The 24103-nt window shown below is 37.1% G+C and overlaps 1 protein-coding gene across 2 annotated transcripts; it reads left to right on the top strand.

Annotated features, from left to right (window-relative positions):
- Nucleotides 1–1090: 1090 nt before the first annotated feature.
- LOC135779008 (C-type mannose receptor 2-like) lies at nucleotides 1091–22553 on the top strand. Of its 2 annotated transcripts, XM_073814175.1 has the most exons (5): nucleotides 1091–1123; nucleotides 3469–3507; nucleotides 3581–3937; nucleotides 8198–8542; nucleotides 22074–22553. In XM_073814175.1, exons 2-5 carry the CDS (start codon nucleotides 3471–3473, stop codon nucleotides 22439–22441), a joined length of 1107 nt encoding a protein of 368 aa, XP_073670276.1. In that variant the 5' UTR covers nucleotides 1091–1123; nucleotides 3469–3470; the 3' UTR covers nucleotides 22442–22553. The 2 variants fall into 2 exon arrangements, with proteins under 2 accessions (XP_073670276.1, XP_073670278.1); XM_073814177.1 differs by lacking the exons at nucleotides 1091–1123; nucleotides 22074–22553 and adding an exon at nucleotides 9188–12441 and having other exon boundaries at nucleotides 3237–3507.
- Nucleotides 22554–24103: the final 1550 nt, after the last annotated feature.

Genomic DNA, 24103 nt, shown 5'->3' with positions numbered 1-24103 from the left:
GAACCTATGCCCAAAACTAAAGTTCGATTCAGTTCGATTTGCGAACCGGCTCGACCGGTTACTTCCCGAGAACCGGCTCAAAAGAACGATTAGTTCAAGAACCTAACATCACTATTTTGCATCTTTTATTGTCTCCAGACTCCTTTGCAAAATATCAGTCCCGATCATTGAATAAAGAGAATGAAATGTCCTACCATTGTACAATATCACTTTGATACCAAATATGAATGGTTTAAACTAGCATTAAGTTGTGATTCATTCAGATGTATGATTAATACACTAAGCATCTCTACTTGTCATAGGTAATCTAGACTAGTTATAGAAACCCAATTGAACATGAGAATACAGGTTATTTAAAAATGTTTCGAAAAGAGGGGACCAACATACATCACACATGCATAAATGTATTTACAGACAAGACCTAAAGGAGTTTTTCATATGGTCTCATCAAAGACATTCCTTGCATCTCTTTAGGACCATTCACACCTTATCAGCTCTCTGTTGAGCTTCAAAACGGGCCATAAATGAGATTGCTGGGATGCTTTCGGGGGAGTTTGACCCTACTAGGAACACAGGTTGATATCAAGAAACCTTAGCAGATTAAGAGAGAAATGTAGTTATGATATCATAATGCAACCTTGAATCAGATCCAAAAGTCATGGCACCCCAGCCAGAAGCTACAATATTCTTTATGAGGCTTTATGAGCTAGTTTTGAATGTCCATTGGGATGGTTTTGTTACGCAAAACTGGCAACCCTGGCTTTGCGCTTGCACAGATGTTTGGTTCAGATTATATAGAATGTAGAATGTGTTTAGGGTGCATATGAACTTTATCGTTGTAACATTCAATTGTATTAAATTCAGTCGGATTGACAAAATTTTGTGCATGTAAACATAGCCATTGTGTTACATAGGGAAACTGCTTTCTTAAGCAACAGCAATGGCCTTCCCTAAACAATGACCTGTAATATACAAATTAGAAGGAAATGAAATATGAAAATGAGTCTTTCGAAAGAAATATACAAATGATGAGAGGTGTTGAAGATCAGATATAATATAACAACATCTAAACAACACATACAGAGAAACAGAAGATTCAGGAGAGAAACACACAAACTCAAAAGTAAGAACTTTATTTACTTTGTAGTTGACTTTTAACTTCAGTAAAATTTACAAAATATAACAGACACTAAACAAACTTTAATATTATATTCTCATGTTTATTTACTACACATGCTTGCTCCTAAACTGTGTTCAGTTTACAATTCACACTTACAAATAAGGTGGATATATTAACCTGTTATGAAATGGCTGAAATTCAATGTTTTTGTCTAAACAACATACCCAAATTAAAAGCGGTACAGAAACGTCAAGATTGTGGGGCGAACAAATCATTTTGGTTTCGGCTTATATATTCCATTTCCTTGGACTCTTGGGGATTTATAAAAAAATTTGGTATGGACAATTTCACCGAAGTGGATAAAGGAAAGAATTTGAAACTGAATTGGCACTGCCGGGTCAGGTAACAACTAGATTACAGTTTTATGACTGCTATAAATCATCTTATGCTTTGTGTGTGGGCTTAATGGAATCCCGAGAGTCTAAGCTTTCAAACGATGTGCTGCAGGACTGTATATTTTAAAGATTTAATGCTTCAAAGTTACAATGAAGTTTATGCAGCCTCACTTCCGAGGAGGGGGTGCTGTAAAGCAGTGATCCCTATTAGGTTAAATTGGTAAATGTATTTGGCGTGCTGTCCAGGAAGAGGGCTCTGAGCTTGGTAACTGGCCCGAATGCAGAGTATCCCCCCAGGTTTAGGAAGTAACCTGGTGACACTTAAGTAGCTTATTTTGACATCTTCCTCCAGAACTACGTCAATAAAACATAATTTGTCTCACATAGACCAACTGTTAAAACAACCAGATCTCACGAAAATCTGTGCTATAGTCACGAGAGCACGGATGTCTTTTCCGTGTCACTCCCACAGATTTCTCGTGTCATTTTATGTATCGTTTTCTCATTGTTTTTTATATTTTCTTACCATTGTTGCTTGGGGTTGGGGTTAGAATCACTTTGTTACATTTTTAGACATCCTAACTCAAACCCCAAATCTAACCCCAAACAACAATTTTAAAATAGGAAAAAAAACAATGAAAAAACAATACATAAAATGGCACAAGAAATCAGTGGCTGAATTCAGTGAAACGGACACGGATAAAGTGATCAAATTTTCTGTGACTATAACACAGATTTCCACGAGATCATGTTGGTTATAAGCTGGTGGTGAGGTGTGAAGATTAATATTGCATTTTATTGTAGCAGAGCGGTGAATTACGAATTTTTAAATACTAATGTTCCGACTACGCCACCTGTGGTATCTGGAAAATCTTAACCAAGACACACAGGTCCAATAGTCGTGGGTGGGGTGGGAAAGATACAAACAATGAATTATAAAAAAATATAATTTTATTATAATAACAATAAATAGAAAACATGTATTGACAGTACACAAACAAAATACAACTCGCCTACAGGAAGTCAAGGAGTCACTCAAGAAACACCACAAAATCCTCACAGCAAATAGTGTACGTTCCGGCGATATCTCCCACTTTAGGGAAGTGAATAAATACAACCCACAGTTAAATAACAAAACAACAAAAAGAAGAGAACTAAAACTGGTCGATACGTCACACAGACAACCACTCCTGCATTCCAATAAACGTTATGGGCAAGTCTGAATTCAGATTATTCACCTCCCAGCCCGAACCCCTGAATGGATGCAGTCCAATAAAGGGTGAGGTTGTGCCACTAGACGAATCCACACACACACACACACACACACACACACACACACACACACACACACACACACACACACACACACACACACACGCACACGCACACGCACACACACGCACACGCACACACAAGAAATAAATGAACTGCAGGCAAAGCAGCAATGTAGTCTCATCCAAAAGGAACTTACATTTATCTGCCAACAAAAATACAATTTAATGCAAGACAATCATTTTAACAAGTAAAAACGATAATACATACCGAGGGGTTAATGAAACTGTCATGCCAGATCAATCATCCGAGGTGTATTACCAGATTGCACGTGCAGCATTCTAAACACACAAACAATCAATCTCCCTTTAAACGCATTAGGTTTCCGCAATGCCAAAATAACCCACCTGTAGCTGCGAATACTGCAACACACAGCCATCTGGGAACCAGCTAAAAGCCGATCCTGCATTAATGGATGACATTATCATTGATTTATTTTAACTTATGATCAGTGTTGCCAGATCTCGCAAGACAAATAAGGAATCAAGCCTGTGAAAACAAGCCCAAAACAAGCAACTTTTCTACGCACGCCACCACACCACATTATGTTAAATTTATTGTGATGATCAGAATTTTGAACAAACTAAAGAATCTGATGTTTTCAATGTGTTTGTTTTTCAGAAATGGCTCAAACTTTATATTCCAGACTTCTTCTCATCGGTGAGTTCGTGTTTCTGGTTTTGTGTTTGCTTTATAATCTCATGAGATTTGACTCAAACTCTTTCTTTCAAAGCTCTCTGTTCATTATCTGAATGCAGTCAGCGCCGCTATCACCATATAAACGTGAAGAAGACCTGGACTGAAGCTCAGAGATACTGCAGAGAAAACTATAAAGATCTGGCCACAGTCAACAACATGAACGACCTGAATCAACTGATGAAGAGTGTGCATAACAGCCTGACTGACTATATCTGGATTGGATTGAATAGATCAAGGGTTTATAAATGGAAGTGGTCTCTGGGTGATCCTGTGAAATATACAAACTGGTCTAATGGAGACTCAAATGGTCCAGGTCATTGTGTTTATATAAGAGATGGATCATGGCGTCATCAGAGCTGTAATATGAACATGAGATTCATCTGCTACAATGGTGAGTGAAGCTATTCACCCAGGGAGCATTCACATTATCCAAACCACGTCTGATAAACCAAAGCCTGGTTCGTTTGACTAGTGGGACTGCTCCATATGTGCTTAGGCATGGTTTGGTTAATCGCGCCCTGGCCCACTTGCAAATTTAAACTGAAGATTACTATGACATGAATTGCAATTAACATAAAAATAAAGTAAATAAATAACAACTAAAACATTTGAATCAAATGTTTCTAATTACCTTATTGTTTAAAATCATGTTGCTTGTTTTGAACAAATGGTCAAAACTGATTAAAAAAAATAGAACATACTGTTATTTGAAATTGTAAACAAATATCTGATTATTTATATGAAGATTAATGAGATTTTTTTTTTATAAACATTTTGTTATGTTTGCGCAAACGCTGTATGGACATAGATAATAATAAGCTCAGCAAATTTGTTGTAATGATTCGTGATTTTTTTTGTCAAAACAGATGTTTTTGCACTATTCTGTGTATATATCAGTGCGTGGACTTGCGCGTCTGTGCGTTTCGTATCTGCCAGTCAGTGTGAGTCTTGTCGATTTTAATAACTTTCTAACATAAACCAGTGCCCAAACTTAATAACTCTTTAAACATCAAGCAAGTCCTGCATTTTATTTTCAAATTCCTGCATGTTTTTAAACCGAAACCAAAATGTCAGACGTGGATGGACAATTCTTAGTAGAATATGGTTAATCATTTAGGATTAACACTTTCGCACTTCTCAGAAAACGTACAAATAACGGTCATTTTAGATGTTTAATTACAACAGTATTGGGATCACTATATGAGGAATTAATGTAGGCTACTTATATTTTTAATGAAAACTTTCCACTCATTTAGACAGCATGGGTCACATATGGAACTACAGATACAAATAATATTGAGGTTGTTACAAATACAGATACAAATACTTACTCCGCTGCACACCCCTAGTCCACACTATACTTAATTGTGACTGATTACCTGCTCCTTTTAGTTTATTTATTCATTTATTTATTACAGGTACCTATATTATTTTCTGTATTACAGAACTATCAACCAAGCCAGAAAAAGCTGAAGGAGGTTCACATTTGTTTCCTCATTTGCTACAGGTAGCTTAGGAGACTTCCAAATGCCCAACTTTGCTTGACCAGTTAGAAAGTTTGAAACAGTACAATGCTACATAAGTGCCCTTAAAATATTTAAAATAAAAAATGAAGAGTCTCATGTCAAAAACAAACCCTAAATCATTAAGAATCTTTGCCAGAACACAAATGAGTGGTAACAATCTGGTACATTTAGAGAAAACATGAAAGAAAATTCCAGGGGCAGCAAAGAACGAGCAACTAGGTAGAACATTAAGATTAAATTTTGACACATGAGTATTGGTAGGAAGGATACAATATAAATTCTCTACTATAAGTCCCTCGAACGCTTAGGCAGAGGGCCTTTATAAAAAAACATGCACCCATTTGAGTCCTCCCTGTTCATGATTCCTTGGGAAATCCTGACTTTAAAACAACAAGTCTAAAAGAGTACATCCCTCCCAGCCTCACGAAGAGCAATTCCCTCCAAGTACTTAACTCTTTCACCGCCAGCATTTTTCATGATTTTCACAAAAGTTTAATGCCTTCCAGAAAATGCTCCTTTTTAAATATATAAACAAACAATATATGAAATAAAAGAACAGACCCTCTGCTTTCAAACAAAAAAATCCGTTTCATCCTACCTTCATGTGTTCTGTTTTTATCACCTCTCAAATATGTGTAGGTTTCATCAAAAACACCAAATTTTGAGCAAAAAGCTGAGATAATTCCATTTTTGTGAAGGACTTTTGATAGAGATCAGATGCAGATGGATCTTTAAAACATACACGGACATACAGCTGTTTGCCCTAGGGCAACATTTCCAGTTTTTATAAGTTGCGGAATAATAGCGGTATTGCAGATTGACGAGATATCTCGTCAATGGCGGGGAAAGAGTTAAAAGTGAGCCGTTTCGTATCTTACTCACCATCCAGAGAAACATTCGGAAACACAGTCACCATTGGACAAGAGTGATCAGAAGAACCTCTAGAAAATGCATTCTTTAAAAAAAGGAGTATAGTAGCCGGGAAAGCAAATTTATCTCATTTAAGATCCGTTGCACCATCCTTGCAGACTTAATGCCTGTCTGAGAGCAAATAGACTCAGCCATCCTCCATGATTTGGAGGGAAGGTAGATTAGATCAGCTAAAGTGGATACACCTTTATTCAACAAAATGTTGACATGTACTTAAAAGAGGGTTAAAAACATGACTTCATTAACACCAAAGTGCATCCTTATAATGTCTATAGAGAGTCTAAAACAGAGCCATAAAAATTAACATTGGAGGAAAACACCTTACCATACTCGGACATTAACTGGCAGAGGTTTTGACATGCTCTTACATTTGGTCTTTTTTCAACTGCTTAAAGGTCACATATGGTAAAAACTGAAATTTTGTGGCTTTTTTCATGATAACTGAGGTCTAGGGGCTATGTAAGTACCATATAAGTTTCAAAACAGTCATTTAAGAGTGAAATTCACACAGCCTGCTTGAAGTAGCTGTGTGTTAAAAAAGTTTGTTTGTACTTCCGTGAAGTTGCTACGTCACCGTGAGACAGTCACCGCCTTCAGTCTCAACCGTCCACCGCCCCACCCCCTTGTTGCTAAACAAACTCTTAAGTTATATCACACCACGTGAGAAAATGCTATTCAATTGATGGATGTCAGGAAACTAAATCATTGCAAAGACTTCTGAAAAACATTAATATAAGAGAACAATGGCTAATATACATTTAATTAGAAATTCCTCAACAATTTGTTCAACTTTAGCCGTCTGATCTAAGCATTTCACAAGTGACTGCGTCTGTGAGTTCAATGCTGGTTTCTCCAGGAATCTACTCATCAAAGATGTTGCAGTCCTTACTTTGTTGGATCCGACCTTAAATCCACAACCCGTAAGTAAACACATATTAAGCAGGGCTGCACGATAACTTGCACGCGATAGTCACGCGAATCTGGTCGTTAGTAGTAAAGCGGCATCACCTGCTCTCACTGTGCATTCAGACCGCCACCGGCGAGAGCTTCAATAAAAGCTCTGGCTGCCCTGACAACGACGCTAAAGAAAAGTTGTAGTGGACGCTCTGACGCTCGAAAGCATTCTCTGAACTCCTCTCAGGCGGAGGTTTCCGCCTTCCGATTGGTTGCCGGTGAACATTTCCCCCTTCCGATTGGTTGCCGCCGAACCGCGTCATATCTTATTACCATAAAGTTGAGCTGCCGCTTCTGAAAGCAGCTGATGGTGATTTACTACAAATCAATGACCCGGCTTTACTGAAGAGGTGAGCGAGACAATCGCATGCGATTTATCAGCAGTCCTAACTTTTAAGTTACATTATGGAGCCAGAGAAAACTGAAGTGATATATTGTAAACAGTTATGCAACGCTAACGTGGTTGCTAACTAGATGCTAAAGTGTTGTTTTGTAACGTTAAAGTCTTTGGTAGCCACCTGTTTTGATAGAATATCTGTTGGAAATCAGACGTTGTTTGTTTTCTTAAGTTACAGACACAAGCCCTTTTGGTGTCAGTTTGTTTATTGAGTTAAACATGGTAAGGTTAAAATCTCTTAGTCTCTGTGTCTATTGGTTTACTAACATTTAGTGTCCAGAAACTAACACATAGTGTAATTCCGTGGGTAACTTTATTTCAACTGCGTATTTCACTCATAAAACAACAGGCCTCAACAGAAGAGAGGCTCATGAATATTACTTATTACAGGCCAAAACGACCTGTTTTTAGCAGAGCTCCTGAAAGAGGAGCTGTAAAAAATATATAGAGATTGTTTTTGGTACTTAAACAGCAAATATATATTCTTAAGGACATCATAACCTAAAATAAAACTCTAGAAAGGTTAAAAATATGTCACCTTTAAAACATATTAGTGGCTAATATCACATAACACTGTATTCAGTACAAACGGTGCTAAAATAATGTGTGAGTAACGTGTGTGTACATGTTTGTATTCTTAACGAAATTATGTTTTTGCATGGTTAGTAAAAAGTTACTGAAATAAGGCCAAGGAACACATACTAAAAATTTGTTCACAAACCAAAAAGTCTTGAAATTTTTTTGCAAAAAGATTTAAAAACATTTTACCGACTTATTCAAATGAATCTATAAGTGTAGTAAGAGTCAAAGATAATCCTTAAACAATCTTTATTTTCTAAAACAGAGATCAGTAAAGGATTCATCATTAATGGTTCTTCAGTATCATGGAGAGCCGCTCAGATCTTCTGCAGACAGCATCATACTGATCTGACCAGTGTGAGGAATCAGATTGAGAATCAACAGATTCAGAAGATCATGAATGACAAAAACATATCTGAAGTCTGGATTGGTCTGTTCAATGACTCATGGGAGTGGTCAGATAAGAGTGACTCCACATTCAGAGACTGGAGCTCTGGTGAACCTAATAATTATGGTGGTATTGAAGATTGTACAGCGGTCATTGTGACAGAACAGGGACAATTTAATGACTACAGTGGTACTTCCTTTCAGACCTTTGTGTGTCATGAAGGTGAGTAATAAAAGTCTATGGGCCCTATTTGAACAATCTAAACGCATTGTCTAAACTGCACGGCGCATGGTCTAAACAGGCCTGTCCGAACCCAATTTTCCTACATAATCATTGTAATCTCATAAAATAATTCGCAAATATAAAAGAAAAGGTTTGTACTCTAAAAATACAAACCAGAGTTAAGATTTACAAACGTGCGGAGGCCGTTTCAGCACTCGGACAGCGCCATGGATTTTTTAAAAAGCATTACTTTAAAAAGGTTCTCATCTCACCACATCCACAGGTACAGAGCATCATATACAATAAATCCGTGAGAAAGCATTTAAAAAACATTCAAAAATAGATGGATTTGTTTAAAGCAAAGCATTTATTTACTTACCAGGCTACAGGTGAAGCAGCTCTTCTAACGTCTCATAATGGGTCCTCATTTATGTCCAAAAGACTCAATAATAATCTTTTACATTTTAATCCTCTAATTTTTTTATATTTAAAAGCTTTTTTTGTGCTGCTGCAGATCCATGTGATAGGGCCCAAATGTGTGTTTGATGACAAAAGTTTCTTCATGATTAAAATGATCTCAGTTCAGTGTTTGTCGTGTATGTTTGTTTTGATCTGATGTGTAGTTTGTGTTTGTTGTGTGTTCAGATAATCTGATATTGATCAATGAGAGTCTGAGCTGGTCTGAAGCTCTGAGATACTGCAGAGAGAATCATGTGGATCTGGTTTCAGTTGATTCAGAGGAGATTCAGCGCTGGGTAACAGACGTGATTCATCAGTCCTCTACTGACGCCGTGTGGATGGGGTTACACTATTACTGCCAAATGAACCTCTGGATCTGGATACAAGGAGAGGTCGTGTGCTATCAGAATTGGGCTCCAGGGAACGGAGCAGGACTTATGGACTGCAACACTGAAAACAGAGCTGGAGCAGTTCAGTCTGGAGAAGATCATCGCTGGATCAGCCTTCCTCAATCTCACAAACTCAACTTCATCTGCATTAGAAAATAATCAAATATTTGTGTCTATCACTTCATTTTTCAAATTTTCTGGTTTTAATTTAGTTTTGTTTTGCTATTTAATATGTCTTTGAATACTTGTAAGGTACCTGCTACTTGGAAATGTGCGAAAGTAATTCCTTTATTCAAAACTGGTGACGTTTCTATATTATGATTAATTTTCTTCCTTTTTCTATTATCTGTACCATTGCCAAAATATTTGAAAAAATTATTTTTTATCAATTATCAAAGTTTATTATTAGGAATAACATCTTATCTCCACTTCAATCTGGGTTTAGGCCTAATTTTTCTACTACCACAGCTTTATTAAAGTTCGCCAACGATATATTCTCTGCTTGTGATAAGGGACATCTAACTGGTGCTATTTTTATTGATCTTTCAAAAGCCTTTGATATGGTAGATCATTACATTCTTCTTGATAAGCTTTTTGCAATAGGATTGAATCAAAATGCTCTATTATGGTTTAATTCTTATCTTCATAATAGACGGCATTGTGTTGCTTTTAAAGGTTTATTGTCTGATTATTTATAGGTGGATAAGGGTGTTCCTCAGGGTTCCACTCTAGGACCCATTTTGTTTTCGATCTTTATCAATGATCTATCACACATTTGCTCCATGTGTAAGATTCATCTATATGCTGATGATACTGTAATTTATACTGATGACTTTGATATTCATCGGATCCAGAAAAATTTGCATGTTGACTTTATGCTGATTCAAAAATGGCTTAATAGTAACAATTTACTGTTGAATATGGAAAAATCCTGTTGTATGTTGTTTGGGATGAGGCACAGACAACCATGTGTTCTGAACTTAAAATTGTTTTTTGCTAATGGTTCTTCTATGGTGAAATTCCAAAAATTTAAATATCTTGGCTTATGGTTAGATTCTGACCTGACCTTTAAACCTCACATTGATTATATCATGAAGAGAATATATGGCTGCCTCAGTACACTTTATAGATCAGTTAAATGTTTTACACTGGAAGTCAGGAAAAGGTTAATTTCTCAGTTAATATGTGACCCGTCACGGAAACCAGTGACACAAGTCGGCAGCACAGCTTTTGAGAAAATGAGAAAGTTTTTTTTTTTCAAAATTTGTGATTTTCGTTTTATTGCAGAATCTGTTAGTTGAGATCACAAAGGACGTCACGTTTTCGACAGCGCTGTTTGGATTATCTATTATACTACCTCCCTATTTTAAATAAAAACTTTGAAGGCGGGTTCATGTGTTTAACGGAACGTAAATTACCGGAGTGTAATCTCATATAACCTTACATGTTACAATGCAAAATCTGATGTAAATAATATTCTATATATCTATATTTCATGGATTATACGCATTTGTGGACAAAAATGGTCATTGGATGAAACAGACTGGATTGGACTTGTGATCCCCACAAAGGTAAAATGTTCTGTTTATTTTTGCATGTTGTCATTCGGACTTCTGTCATAAAATACATATGATGCTAGAACATCTGGATCTCAAAACGGCTTTACAGGGGGTATGTCTTAGCTAAATGAGATGTAAATGAGCACTATTGTCTCTGCAGCCAGGGAAAAGTGCTAACTCTTTTTTCTTAATTTTCTCAGCATTCTCTTTCTTGAATGTGTTATATTCAAATGGCCACAACTTCTCCAAATCTTATCAGATTTCCATGTGTTACACATCGTTGGAAAGCTTAGAAACTGCACTTTCAGAATCGGCGAATAACTCAAAATGCCCCAGATCCGACTTGTGTCCCTACTTTCCGTGACTGGTCACATATTGCCCATTATTTATTATGCTGACATTATCTACATGAATACTAGTGACCTTGTTCTTAAGCCTCTTAATGTTGTTTTCAATTCTTTATGTAGATTTGTCCTAAGGCGTCCTTTTAAAACATATCATTGTGTATTGTTTGCATCACTAAATTGGCTTCAGCCTAACTCAAGAAGAAACTTACATTGGTTCCTTTTTATTTTCAAATGTGTTTATTTTGATTGTCCTCCACATTTGAGAGAACTTTTGGTTCCACATACATCTTTGTATCCTCTTAGAGATATGCAGTCTGTCCTTTTTTTTTAGTTACAGGAATTTTTTCTGTCGCTGGTCGTAAAGCTTTTCATTATAAAGCTTCTAGTGATTGGAATAAACTTCCCTTGTCTTTGAGGTCTATCTCATCTTTTCGTAGATTTTCATTTTCTTTACTTCAATATCTAAACAATGTGTGCACATGTTATTGATGTTGGATTGAATAGTGATGCTTAAAACTCTTTTGTTTAACTGTTTAACTGACTGGATTTAATCTTCTTTTGTGATTCACTTTTTTTTGCAATGGATCTCTTCTATTACTGGTTCCTATTGTGTAAAATGTCAATTGTGTATTGTGGAAAGGTGATGTGCTTTCTGTGACAGTTGAAACATGTTAGGGTTATGTTGTATCTTGTGTTTAGGGAATTGGTGTAGACTGCCTAGTAGGGTTTTTTTATGTTGTTGTGGGTGCTGTTGTGGTTGTATGTTGTGTGTATTTGGACCCTCTTGAAAATGAGATGATGCATCTCAAGGGGCTATCCATAAGTAAATCATTAAATCAATAAATCATTTTGTTCTTTAGCAATAGGGTTAAAAATTATATGTTATTCTCCTGACACAATATATTTTCTTATGTTTCTTTAATAATAACTGTTGAATTATATGAACTGAATGTGTTAGTTATATTTTGGGAGCAGTGTTGGGTGTAACTAGTTACTAAGTAATTAGTTACTGTAATTAAATTACTTTTCCATTGAAAAAGTAGAGTAAGGGATTACTCTTAATTTTCTTGTAATCTAACTACTTTAGTATTAATAAGCAGTAGTTGGAGTATATTGAGGCAAAAGTAGTTAATAGTTAGAGCCATTTTAAGCCTCTCCTTGTATCATGTACTAAATAGGATTTAGAAAGTAATTAGTAATAAGTAATTAAATACTTAAATACTGGAGAGAGTAATTTGTAAAGTAATCTAATTACATGATTGAAGATGTAATTAGTAACTAGTAATTCATTACTTTTTTGGAGTAACGTACCCAACACTGTTTGGGAGTGGGTTAAGGTTCATTATTTACTCATTAGATGTCACTTCTGTTCTGTTTCATGTGTGATTAATAAAGATTATGAGCTCATATCAGAGTTTAATGAGATTTATTTCTGCATCTTAAGTGAATCATGTAAGTTAAGATTCCTTTGATTCTTCTCTTTAGAATTGTTCGGTTGAATCTGATTCTTTAATCTCTGACACAGTGGCTGAATCCAAAACCCCATACTGCCATACTATATAGTAGGCGAATAGAAGTGGGCGAATTAATAGTATGTCCGAAACCTCAGGGCGTTTCTCAATTTCAAGGATACTTCCTTGTCTTCTCTGTATTGATCCAGTTCTGTGTTTTCACTTGTCATGTCTCTTATGCTGCGTCTGAAACCGCCTACTTCATACTATATAGTACGCGAAAAGCAGTAGGCGAGGCGAGTAGTATGTCTGAATACATAGTATTTGAAAAACAGTATGCGAAAAGTACCCGGATGACCTACTACTTCCGGTTAGATTTTGCAGTGTGCATACGATGGACACTTCACTATCCCATGATGCCCCGGGAGAGGAGTTATCCAACGAAGAAGAAGAGGCATGCGGCTGTTTTCGCGCTGAAATGACATGACGTGATGACGACGTATGTCACGTGATCTAGCAACATGGCGGATGTAGTACGTCCGAATCTCATTCATACTACCAGGATTCATACTACACAGTACCTACTGTTTTAACGCCAAGTAAGTAGGTACTTCATCTAATTCAGTACCTACAATACAGTATGCGGTTTCGGACGCAGCCTTACTTTGAAGTCCTGTATTCTGTGGTCCATGTTTGTAGTTCTGTGTAGTTCTTTTGTTCATTGGTCCTCGTGCTGATTGTTTCTCAGGTGTGTCTTGTTATCTAGTTTACCCTGTGTAAATATAGCCCCAGTGTTTCAGTTGTCTTTTGTCAGTTGTTGTCTATGTAATGTGTTGATTCCCTGTGTCTTGGATTATTGTGTTTCTGTTTGATCTACTGTTTGACAGTACAGGAGGGGGAGAGGACGCTGGCACTATCTGTTGCCGCTTCTCCCTTTAGAAAACGTCTTAACGTCTTAAGAAATGTCATTCTGAATGGAATATTTCGATTTATGGATTTTTGTGTCGTACCTGATGTTGCTGCCAATCTTCCCCGTGCAACGTTTACTTTGTTTTGAGCCGTTTTTCAGTATTACTACTGTTTGCTGACCCTGTGGCTTTGATGTTGTTCGTCGACATCTTCGCCAAATATCGTCCATAACGAACAATACTTCACTGCTAAGTTGGTCCTCGTTGGACAGGGTGACATCTCCCCGGCTGGCGAGTAGCCACTTGCCGACAGCCTGGACAACATTTGCGGGTCTCCTCGCTAAAGCGACATGACGCTGAAATACTCCATCCCGCAACTGCTTAGTTTGAGAAATAACAGCAGTCCAATATATATCTCAGCCATTAAACAACTGAAACTTCAACACAGACGCCGCTACATCCATAGAAGCCGACGCAGAAAGTTTGTTTTCTCTCAGTCTGGGGACTCCATTCCAACTCTCTGGTCTACCGAGCGCACTGTCGCACGGCATCTACGTCATCAGAACGCCTCTCTACGTGGAATAAATAGACCTGTCAATACGGAGCGGAATATAAAACGTGGAGTGGATTTCAGTCTACTTCGTTCTTTACAGCACACCACTCCATCAAACATCAAAATAGTACTGTTTAACACACAGTCTCTGTCAAATAAATCTTGTCTTATACATAGGCACATATTGGACAGGAATATTGACATCATGTGTCTTACTGAGACCTGGCATCAGCCAGAGGGATATTTTACACTAAATGAAGCCTGTCCCCCTGGTTATCAATACTTGGAAAAAGCCCGCCACTCTGGTCGTGGTGGTGGCCTAGCAGTATTACACCGCAGTGACTTAAAACTCACCCCGTTGTCTCTGCATACGCTGTCCACCTTTGAATGCCTTGCTTTCAGATGTAAACCACCCTTCAATATGACTATTCTTCTTATTTATCGGCCTCCTAAGCAAAATCCAGCTTTTATCTCAGAGATAAATGAATTTCTCACCTCCTTCTGTACTACATCTGAAAATATTGTCATACTTGGAGATTTGAACATTCACGTTGACACCCCCTCCTGTCATCCAGCGGTTGATTTTCTACAGCTATTGGACAGTTTAAATCTCACACAGCATGTTGACGTCCCAACACACAACAGAGGACATACTCTTGACCTGGTTATTACCGACTCTGTCCCCCTTGAAAACCTGCTGGTATACGATCTTGGAGTGTCCGATCACAAAGTTATCTCAATGGAGGTGAATTTCTCTCATTTCACCAAACCAAAACGTCAAATCTCCTTCAGAAACATAAGAAATATCAACACTGACTCTATGGCTTTGGACCTCCTGCAAATCCCATCAGCAAATTTTACATCAGTAAATGAATCATTGGATTTTTATAACAACACTCTGAGCAGTATTTTGGACTTACATGCACCTGTAAAAACACGAACAGTCACTTTCTCACGTTCATCCCCCTGGTTCACTTCAGAACTACGGAAAATGAAAAAAGCTGGGCGTGTACTCGAGCGGCGTGTCTCAAAAACTGGACTTACTGTTCACAAAATAGCCTATCAAGAACATCAAAATGCTTACTCATTGTCATTAAAGAAAGCACGGACACAGTTCTACTCAAATATCATCAGTAAAAATCAGGGAAACTCCAAGCAGCTTTTCTCTACCATTAATAATCTCATCAAGCCACAAACTGCATCATACAGTGACACATCAGAAGAGAAATGCAATAGCTTTATCAATTTTTTCAGGAAAAAAGTTGACACCATCCGCTCTCTTCTCTCCAGCTCCCCTGCTCTGTCTGTCCCTACTGCTGACCCACAGTCTGGGATTTTCCAGCCTCTCTGTTATTTTTCTGAAATTTCAAAGCAACAAGTTGAGGACATCGTCGGCAGGATGAAAGCATCCACCTGTACACTGGACCCAATTCCTACAGCTCTGGTGAAAACAAACATCAGTTCTCTTAGTCCCCTGATAACCAATGTCATCAACCTTTCTTTACACACTGGACATGTTCCATCGGCTCTCAAAACTGGTGTCATTAAACCACTTCTAAAAAAGCCTACTTTAGACCCTGAAGCTCTCGAAAACTACAGGCCTATTTCCAACTTACCATTCCTGTCCAAAGTTCTAGAAAAAGTTGTTGCCGCCCAACTACAGGATCACCTAACATCAAACCTCCTTTTTGAAAAATTTCAGTCCGGTTTCCGTTCCGCCCACAGTTCAGAAACAGCTTTGGTCAGGGTCACAAATGACCTATTAATGGCAGCTGACTCCGGATCGCCATCGCTACTCATCCTACTGGATCTATCTGCAGCATTTGACACGGTTGATCACAATATCCTCCTTCAGCGTCTTCACCACACTATTCATCTTTCTGACACTGCCCTGAGCTGGTTCCAGTCCTACCTGTCTGGAAGAACAGAGTATGTCTCCTTGGGAGATGTAAAATCTAAAAAGCACACAGTCACATGCGGTGTTCCTCAAGGGTCGGTTCTTGGACCAATCCTGTTCACCATTTATACCCTTCCCCTTGGCCACATCATCAACAGGCATGAAATATCTTTTCATTGTTATGCCGATGACACTCAGCTATATATAAAGACCAATCATAATTCATCTAAAGCTATCCTGTCATCACTGAGTTCCTGCCTTGAGGAGATTGAAGCATGGATGAAGACTAATTTCCTACAGCTAAATAGCTCCAAAACAGAAGCTATTTTAGTCGGTACACCACATCAGGTTCAGTCATCAAATATAACCCATATTACATTCTCTGGTCAAAACATCTCACTATCATCGACAGTCACCAATCTGGGCGTAAGATTTGATGCTCAACTCACATTTGATGCCCACATAAAACACTTGTGTAAGACCTCATTCTATCACCTTAGGAACATTGCTAAACTCCGTCCCACACTTGGTCTGGCAGATGCTGAAAAACTTGTCCATGCTTTTGTATCCTCGAGGCTGGACTATGGCAACGCTCTCCTCTATGGGATTCCTGGAAAAAGCCTTCAAAAACTTCAATATATTCAAAACAGTGCTGCCAGAATCCTAATGAGGATAAGAAAGTATGATCATATTACACCCATACTTCACTCACTCCACTGGCTCCCTGTATCATACAGGATCAATTACAAAATCATCCTACTTACTCATCAATGCATCCACGGAAACGCACCCCCCTACTTAAAGGAACTACTCACTACACAAAACTCTTCACGCAACCTCCGCTCTGGAAACAAAGCCCTTCTTCAACCCCCCAGATGTAAGCTTCGCACTATGGGAGATCGAGCCTTCTGCTCAGCTGCGCCACGCCTTTGGAATTCCCTTCCAGACAATCTAAGGGCCCCTCAAGCCATGGATTCTTTTAAGAAAGAACTGAAAACCTTTCTTTTTAATCAAGCATTTTTTACTGTTTGCTAATATTTTTATCTTTTCACTCATGTTCTTAACTATGTTTATACTTATGTTTTAATTTGTGTATACTCTGTAGCACTTTGAGATTGTTTTTACTATGAAAAGTGCTTTACAAATAAAATATATTATTATTATTATTATTATTATTATTATTGATCTACTTTGTTTTACATTTTTATTTAATAAAACCCTGCATATGGATTCACTATCTCTGCCTTCCTCCAACAATTTCTATCCTGTTCACGATCTCCACTGAACCTGTAAATACAATGTCTGATCAAGCATTGCCTTTTTATCATACTGCCATTACTGTTTGCTATTAATAAACTCTTCAGTCTGTATCTCTCTGTCTTGAGTCGCTTGTAGCATTTGCTGGGTCAGTTCCAGCATTTGACTTTGTCTATTCAAGTGTAAATTGTACATCACATGTACAGCAGTGTGTGTGGGTAGTTGACAGATGTGGGTTTCCAATACAAACAATCGTCAAGAAACCATCCTCACTCTCCTCTAGCTTTATAGTTGCTCAGTGTCTGGTAAAATGAGGATATATTCAATAATGTTTTGGTTTGGTGGACCGTTCAGAAACTCAAAATGATCATGATATGTGCCACACACAAACAATCTCACCTGATCTCACTGTCAGGCCTCTCAATTTGATAAAAAATTTGGAGTAAGATTACATCTGTTAGGAGAGGGGCACTTTAATCTCTGACACAGTGGCAGAATCCGAAACCGCATACTGCCATACTATATAGTACATTGAAAAAAAAGCTTTGGCAAACATGGAGTAGCTTCAAGAGTTCACTGTAATAATGGAGGGAAGAACAAAGTCTGTATTAACAAGAAGTTGATGCACACACAATCAAAGAAGATTGTGGGGTGATTGGAGGGGCATCACCAACACTTTTATTCCTTATTCATTCTTTTGGAGAGTGAGGGTAAAATTGACACTAACAATGAACTGAGTGTTTACATATTCATCTCTCTTTCTTATTCAAATGAAGTTTGTCAAACATACATTTTAATGAAATCCACACTATTCCTGCATAAAAAAAACACCTTTGGATTTCCTGAAAAAAAATCATGATGACATAGATCCCCAAACTATCTTTTTGAAAAGTTAAACGTACATCTACCAACATGATGATACTGTACTGTTTGTAAGAAACAATTGTGGTGGGCCCAGGGGCGAAAATCTCATCTAAATGTTGGGGGGGACAATAAACATAAAATTTTTCAAGAACAATTTTTGAAGGGGACACCAATAATACAGGCAAAATTGTACTTGCAAGGAAATGGGTACAGATAGAAAACGTTTCTCTTTCTCTATGAACGGACGCAAATTTAATTTTAATACATATGAATGCAGAGGTGAAAAGAGTAATACAATTTTCTACTTAAGTAATAGTAAAGTTACTTTAATAATATTTTACTTAAGTAAAAGTAAAGTTACTGGTCTAAAAATCTACTCAAGTAAAAAGTCATTTTAATTTTAAGAGTTACTTTTTTACAGCGGGGAGAGGTTTCTAGTATAGTTCACAAAGGAAGGATATATACATCTCAAACTATGTTTTTAATTGTAAACATCTCTACAATTAAAGTGCAATAACAAATGTTAATAAAATAAAAAGCTTTTTATAACTAAGAAACATTTATGGAATTATTTAATGATTTTTACAGGTGAGTTATGCACTTTTGAAGCAAAAATAATATGAGGTCAGCAGCTAGTAAATACAATCATTATATGAAGGTTGTAATTGATGTATTGCTGGTAACATACATTGTTATTAAACTATATACATAAATGAACATATAATGAGATGAGTGCCATGGCTATACACTATACATCCTTTACACGTTTATTAGCTCCCAGACCTGTGTACCTGATGTCTTTCAATCTATCTCTCTCGCGCTCTCTCTCTCTCTGCAATGTCTAATGATCTGCGCATTCTCGAGGACGTTCTCAAGTTGTTTGACTTGACGCGAAGCTGCTAGACCTCGGAAGATAATGCGCATGTATTAAAAATGCATCGTGCAAATTAGCGGTTAAACACGGTCGGCAATTCTCAAACTCCGTACTCAAGAGCATGAACCCTACCTGAATGAAACAATCGCTTTGCGTCAATGGCCAGGGGTTTCTTTCGTAAGAATTGAATTGAGGGTCTGCATTAGCCTGCGCCTGTCTCGTCCCTCTCCATGGTTCTTTTTGCGCGTTCCCCCGCCCATCAATCAATCATCCGACCGTGGCGCGTCTTTATCACCTTACTTTTTTATTTATTTTTACTCAGTAACGGATATGATTTAACATGTAGCGAAGTAACCAACAATACTTTAAACATACTTAAGTAAAAGTAAAGTACAGATTTTAAAAACTACTCAAAGTAAAAGTACACAAAAAACTCAGTTACAGCAAGGTGAGTAAATGTAATTTGTTACTTTCAGCTCTGCCTCACCTCTGCATGAATGCATAAAAATGTTTTCTTGATCGTTTATCTGCTTCTGTTCTCAGAAAACGAAATATGTTCATGTTTATATGTCAAAATAGTCCAGTTTTAAAACATATGAGGATAAACTGATAAGTGATGGGAAACGTTGTATTGTATATAGCTTATTAACGCGTCGGCTCCGTACACTTCTCTACCACCGGAATGTGTGGTGGTGAGGTAAAAGGGGCGTGGGCAGTGGACCAAACCACTGTGAGGCAAGGGAGGGGGAATCCAAATATTTAAAACGTTTTTTTGTTGTTGCTCCGTTTGCATTTGTATTGTTTCACTTCTTACACAACTAGTTTAAGTATTATAAATCATTAAATTATTTTCAATACACATATTCTAATGATAATTTAGGGGGGACAACCCTCAGATAGGGGGGGTCCTGTCCCCCCCGACCCCCCCGGGATTTCCGCCCATGGGTGGGCCGTTGAATTATTGAATTATTCCTCTTATACCATGGTTACCATAGACATTGCTCTGGTGGTTATTTTAAAGACACTTGACATGTTAGGTGTGCAGTTTACAGAAAAACAATCAACACCTGTGGAATATTTCTCAACCAATCAGAATGAAGCATTCAACAGACCTGTGATATAAGTACAGGTATGAAGACTCATTTATACTGTGATAGATCAATAAGTGTGATATTATGAAAACAACATTACTGTCTCTGAAATAAAAAAAATGACTTTATAATGATATAGTGCTAAAGGTTAAAGAATTGAATAGAGTAATAATGTCAAATATATAAAGCTGTATAACTGACATTGGCTGAAAGTCATGTTAATAAGCAAATAGTGGGAATGAACTGGCGCCTCATTTCTGTCATTACATTAATAACATGCAAAAGGTATGTGTAATAAAACATCAAGGAACTGAAATATGAAAATGATGATGAGATATAATATAATAAAGATATACTGATAAACACACAGGTCCCAGCGTTACACAGACCCACACAGACAGAGAAACAGAAGATTCAGGAGAGAAACACACAAACTCAAAAGTAAGAACTTTATTTACTTTCTTTATTTAACAGCTTTAATATCAGATTCTCATCTTTATTTACTACACATTAAAATAGTTTAGACATTTAAATGAATGAATTTATTGTGATGATCAGAATTATGAACAAACAGAATAAATCAACATCTGATGTTTTCAATGTGTTTGTTTTTCAGAAATGACTCAAACTTTATATTTCAGCGTTTTTCTCATCGGTGAGTTTGTGTTTGTGGTTTTATGTTTGTTTTATAATCTCATGAGATTTGACTCAAACTCTTTCTTTCATAGCTCTCTGTTCATTATCTGAATGCATTCAGCACCGCTATCACCACATAAACATGAAGAAGAACTGGACTGAAGCTCAGAGATACTGCAGAGAAAACTACACAGATCTGGCCACAGTCAACAACATGAACGACATGAAACAACTGATGAAGAGTATAGATCACAGTCTGTGGACGAGCACTCAAGATGTATTTGTCTGGATTGGACTGCATAGATCAAGTGTTTATAAATGGAAGTGGTCTCTGGGTGATCCTGTGAAATATACAAACTGGTCTAATGGAGACTCAAATGGTCCAGATGATTGTGTTTATATGAGAGATGGATCGTGGCATCATCAGAGTTGTAATAAGACGTTAAACTTCATCTGCTACAATGGTGAGTGAAGCTTCATAAAATAACATCAAACCTTCACTTAACAAAACATCATCAGATGTAAACTTTACAAGACAACAATAATAAACATCACAGAAACACAAATATCATGTGAGATTATGTTTGACACATTCACTCTTCTGTAAACTTCAACAAACTTCAGATCAGTTTATTCTCTCAACTTTATTAACAAACATTGAAAGTGTTTTGTAATCAATCAAGAGTTTAATAAGTAAAGAGTTTCTGTAGATTCACATCTACTGTAAGTGTATTAAGAGTCAAAGGAAATCATGAAACAATCTTTATTTTCTTAAACAGAGAGCAGTAAAAGATTCATCATTGATGGTTCTTCAGTATCATGGAGAGACGCTCAGAGTTTCTGCAGACAGCATCATACTGATCTGACCAGTGTGAGGAATCAGACTGAGAATCAACAGATTCAGAAGATCATGAATGACAAAAACATATCTGAAGTCTGGATTGGTCTGTTCAGTGACTCATGGGAGTGGTCAGATGAGAGCAACTCTGGATTCAGATACTGGGGTTCTGGTCAACCTGATAATACTCGTGATTGTTGTACAGCAGTCAGTGTGACAGATCAGGATCAATGGCATGATGTGGGTTGCAGTGACTCTTATACCTTTGTGTGTCATGAAGGTGAGTAATAAAAATCAATGTGTGTTTGATGACAGAAGTTTCTTCATTATTAAAATGATCTCAGTTCAGTGTTTGTGGTGTATGTTTGTTTTGATCTGATGTGTAGTTTGTGTTTGTTGTGTGTTCAGATAATCTGATATTGATCCAGATGAATCTGAGCTGGTCTGAAGCTCTGAGATACTGCAGAGAGAATCATGTGGATCTGGTTTCAGTTGATTCAGAGGAGATTCAGTTCATGGTGACTAAAGTCATTCATCGATCCTCTACTGACGCCGTCTGGATGGGGTTACGTCACTCCTGTGCTGTTGGTCTTTGGTTCTGGGTGAATGGAGAGATGGTCTGCTATCAGAATTGGGCTCCAGGGAACGAAACAGCAGTGGACGACTGTGACCATGAAGTGAAATCTGGAGCAGTTCAGTCTGGAGGAGATCATCGCTGGATCAGCCTTCCTGAATCTCGCAAACTCAACTTTATCTGCATCAGATATGATGAATAAAATAATTTGTGTCTATCACTGCTTTTTATTCTTTGTTAATTTTCTGATTTTGTTTGTTTTGTTCTTTAACAGTAGGGTCCATTTATAAACATATTACAGATTAAATACAACATTATGCCTTAGTTCAGAATCATTCATGTATACAAATAATAATAATAATAATAATAATAATTTCTGTTTTTTCTATATTCTATTAATCTCCTGACACAATATTTCCTTATGTTTCTTTAATAACTGTTGAATTATATGAAATGAATGTGTTAGTTATATTTTGGGAGTGGGTTAAAGTTCATGATATTTACTCATCAGATGTCACTTCTGTTCTGTTTCATGTGTGATTAATAAAGATTATGAGCTCATATATCAGAGTTTAATGAGATTTATTTCTGGATCTTAAGTGAATTAAATCAGTTTAGACTGATTTGATTCTTCTCTTTAGAATCGTTCAGTTGAATCTGATTCTTTAATCCCTGACAAACTAGGTAAGTTTACATGCAACCAAATAATCTGTAATCGAATTGATGGCTCAATCATATTAAAGGTAACACTTTATTTCGATAGTCCACTTTAGACATTTAACTAATTATAAGTAACTTTGCAACTACTTATCAACTACCAATCTTTAGAGAATTAGTAGATTGTCTGCTTTATATCTACAAACACTTTATTGTGATGATATCTCAACAGACTTTCAACTGACTATAAGTATCTTTGCAGGTGCATGTCAACTTATTCCACTAACCCGAACCTCTTCCCTAACCCCAACCATTAGAGTCTACTAATACTCTAATGACAGTTAGTTGATGTATAGTTGCAAATTATTGAAAGTTAGTTGACATGTAGGTGCAAAGTTGTTTATAGTTAGTAGAATGTCTAAAGTGGACTATCAAAATAAAGTGTAACCATATTAAAAAGTGTTTGTGCGTTGTAAAGTTCTCTGCTTTTTTCAAGTTTAGATTTGGGCTACTGTTTAAACTTTTCTGCAGGTTAAAGATGAAATAATTTTGTTGATATTTGGGCTGTGGACAGTCATTGGGATGCTTTTGGGCTAGTTTTGAATGTCCATTTGAATGGTTTTGATATGCAAATCTGGCAACCAGGGGCAGAGCGACGGGGTGGCTTCTGGGGCTCAAGCCCCGAATGTTTTGTCAAAAGCCCCAAATCTTTTCAGATCTGTAAAATTAATTCATCCAGGACACTAGGTGGCGGCATTCATCTTAAACTCTTCAGTTCCCACATCAGGGGCGTAGGCAGAAATTGTATTTTGGGCGGGCCGGAGCAAAAGTGAGTGGGCCTATAGTTTATCCGAATAAAATTACTTAAATAATAATTAAACCTTAGAGTGGAAAAAAGAATAGACAAACTGCAAAAACAGTAACATCTTTACTTTTCAACTTTTGGCGAAGTCAATAATAAAACACTGTCTAAACATGTTCAACCAACAGAGCTCAATAAAGGCTGGACAAACCAGGGTTATTCAGGCTAGTCAGCAGTGCAAAAACAGTTCACCTGAAATAAAGTAGGCTAAAAATAAATTGAAATAACGAAAACTCTCAGCAGAGCACGGTTTGAAATAAATAACAACACACTGCCTAAGTTATGTTAAATTAACCATATACAGTGCAATCAGCCTGTTGGAAATTAAGCTTTTGTGCCAAAAAT

The sequence above is a fragment of the Paramisgurnus dabryanus genome, chromosome 1, assembly GCF_030506205.2.
Source record: "Paramisgurnus dabryanus chromosome 1, PD_genome_1.1, whole genome shotgun sequence".
In the NCBI taxonomy this organism is placed as follows: Eukaryota; Metazoa; Chordata; class Actinopteri; order Cypriniformes; family Cobitidae; genus Paramisgurnus; species Paramisgurnus dabryanus.
This window is presented reverse-complemented; position numbering and strand designations above follow the sequence as displayed.

Coding starts and splice junctions, on each gene's coding strand:
- LOC135779008 (XM_073814175.1), top strand. CDS start 3,471: ATGGCTCAAACTTTATATTCCAGACTTCTTCTCATCG. Junction 3,508..3,580: donor TTCCAGACTTCTTCTCATCG/GTGAGTTCGTGT, acceptor TTTCTTTCAAAG/CTCTCTGTTCATTATCTGAA. Junction 8,543..22,073: donor GACCTTTGTGTGTCATGAAG/GTGAGTAATAAA, acceptor TTGTGTGTTCAG/ATAATCTGATATTGATCCAG.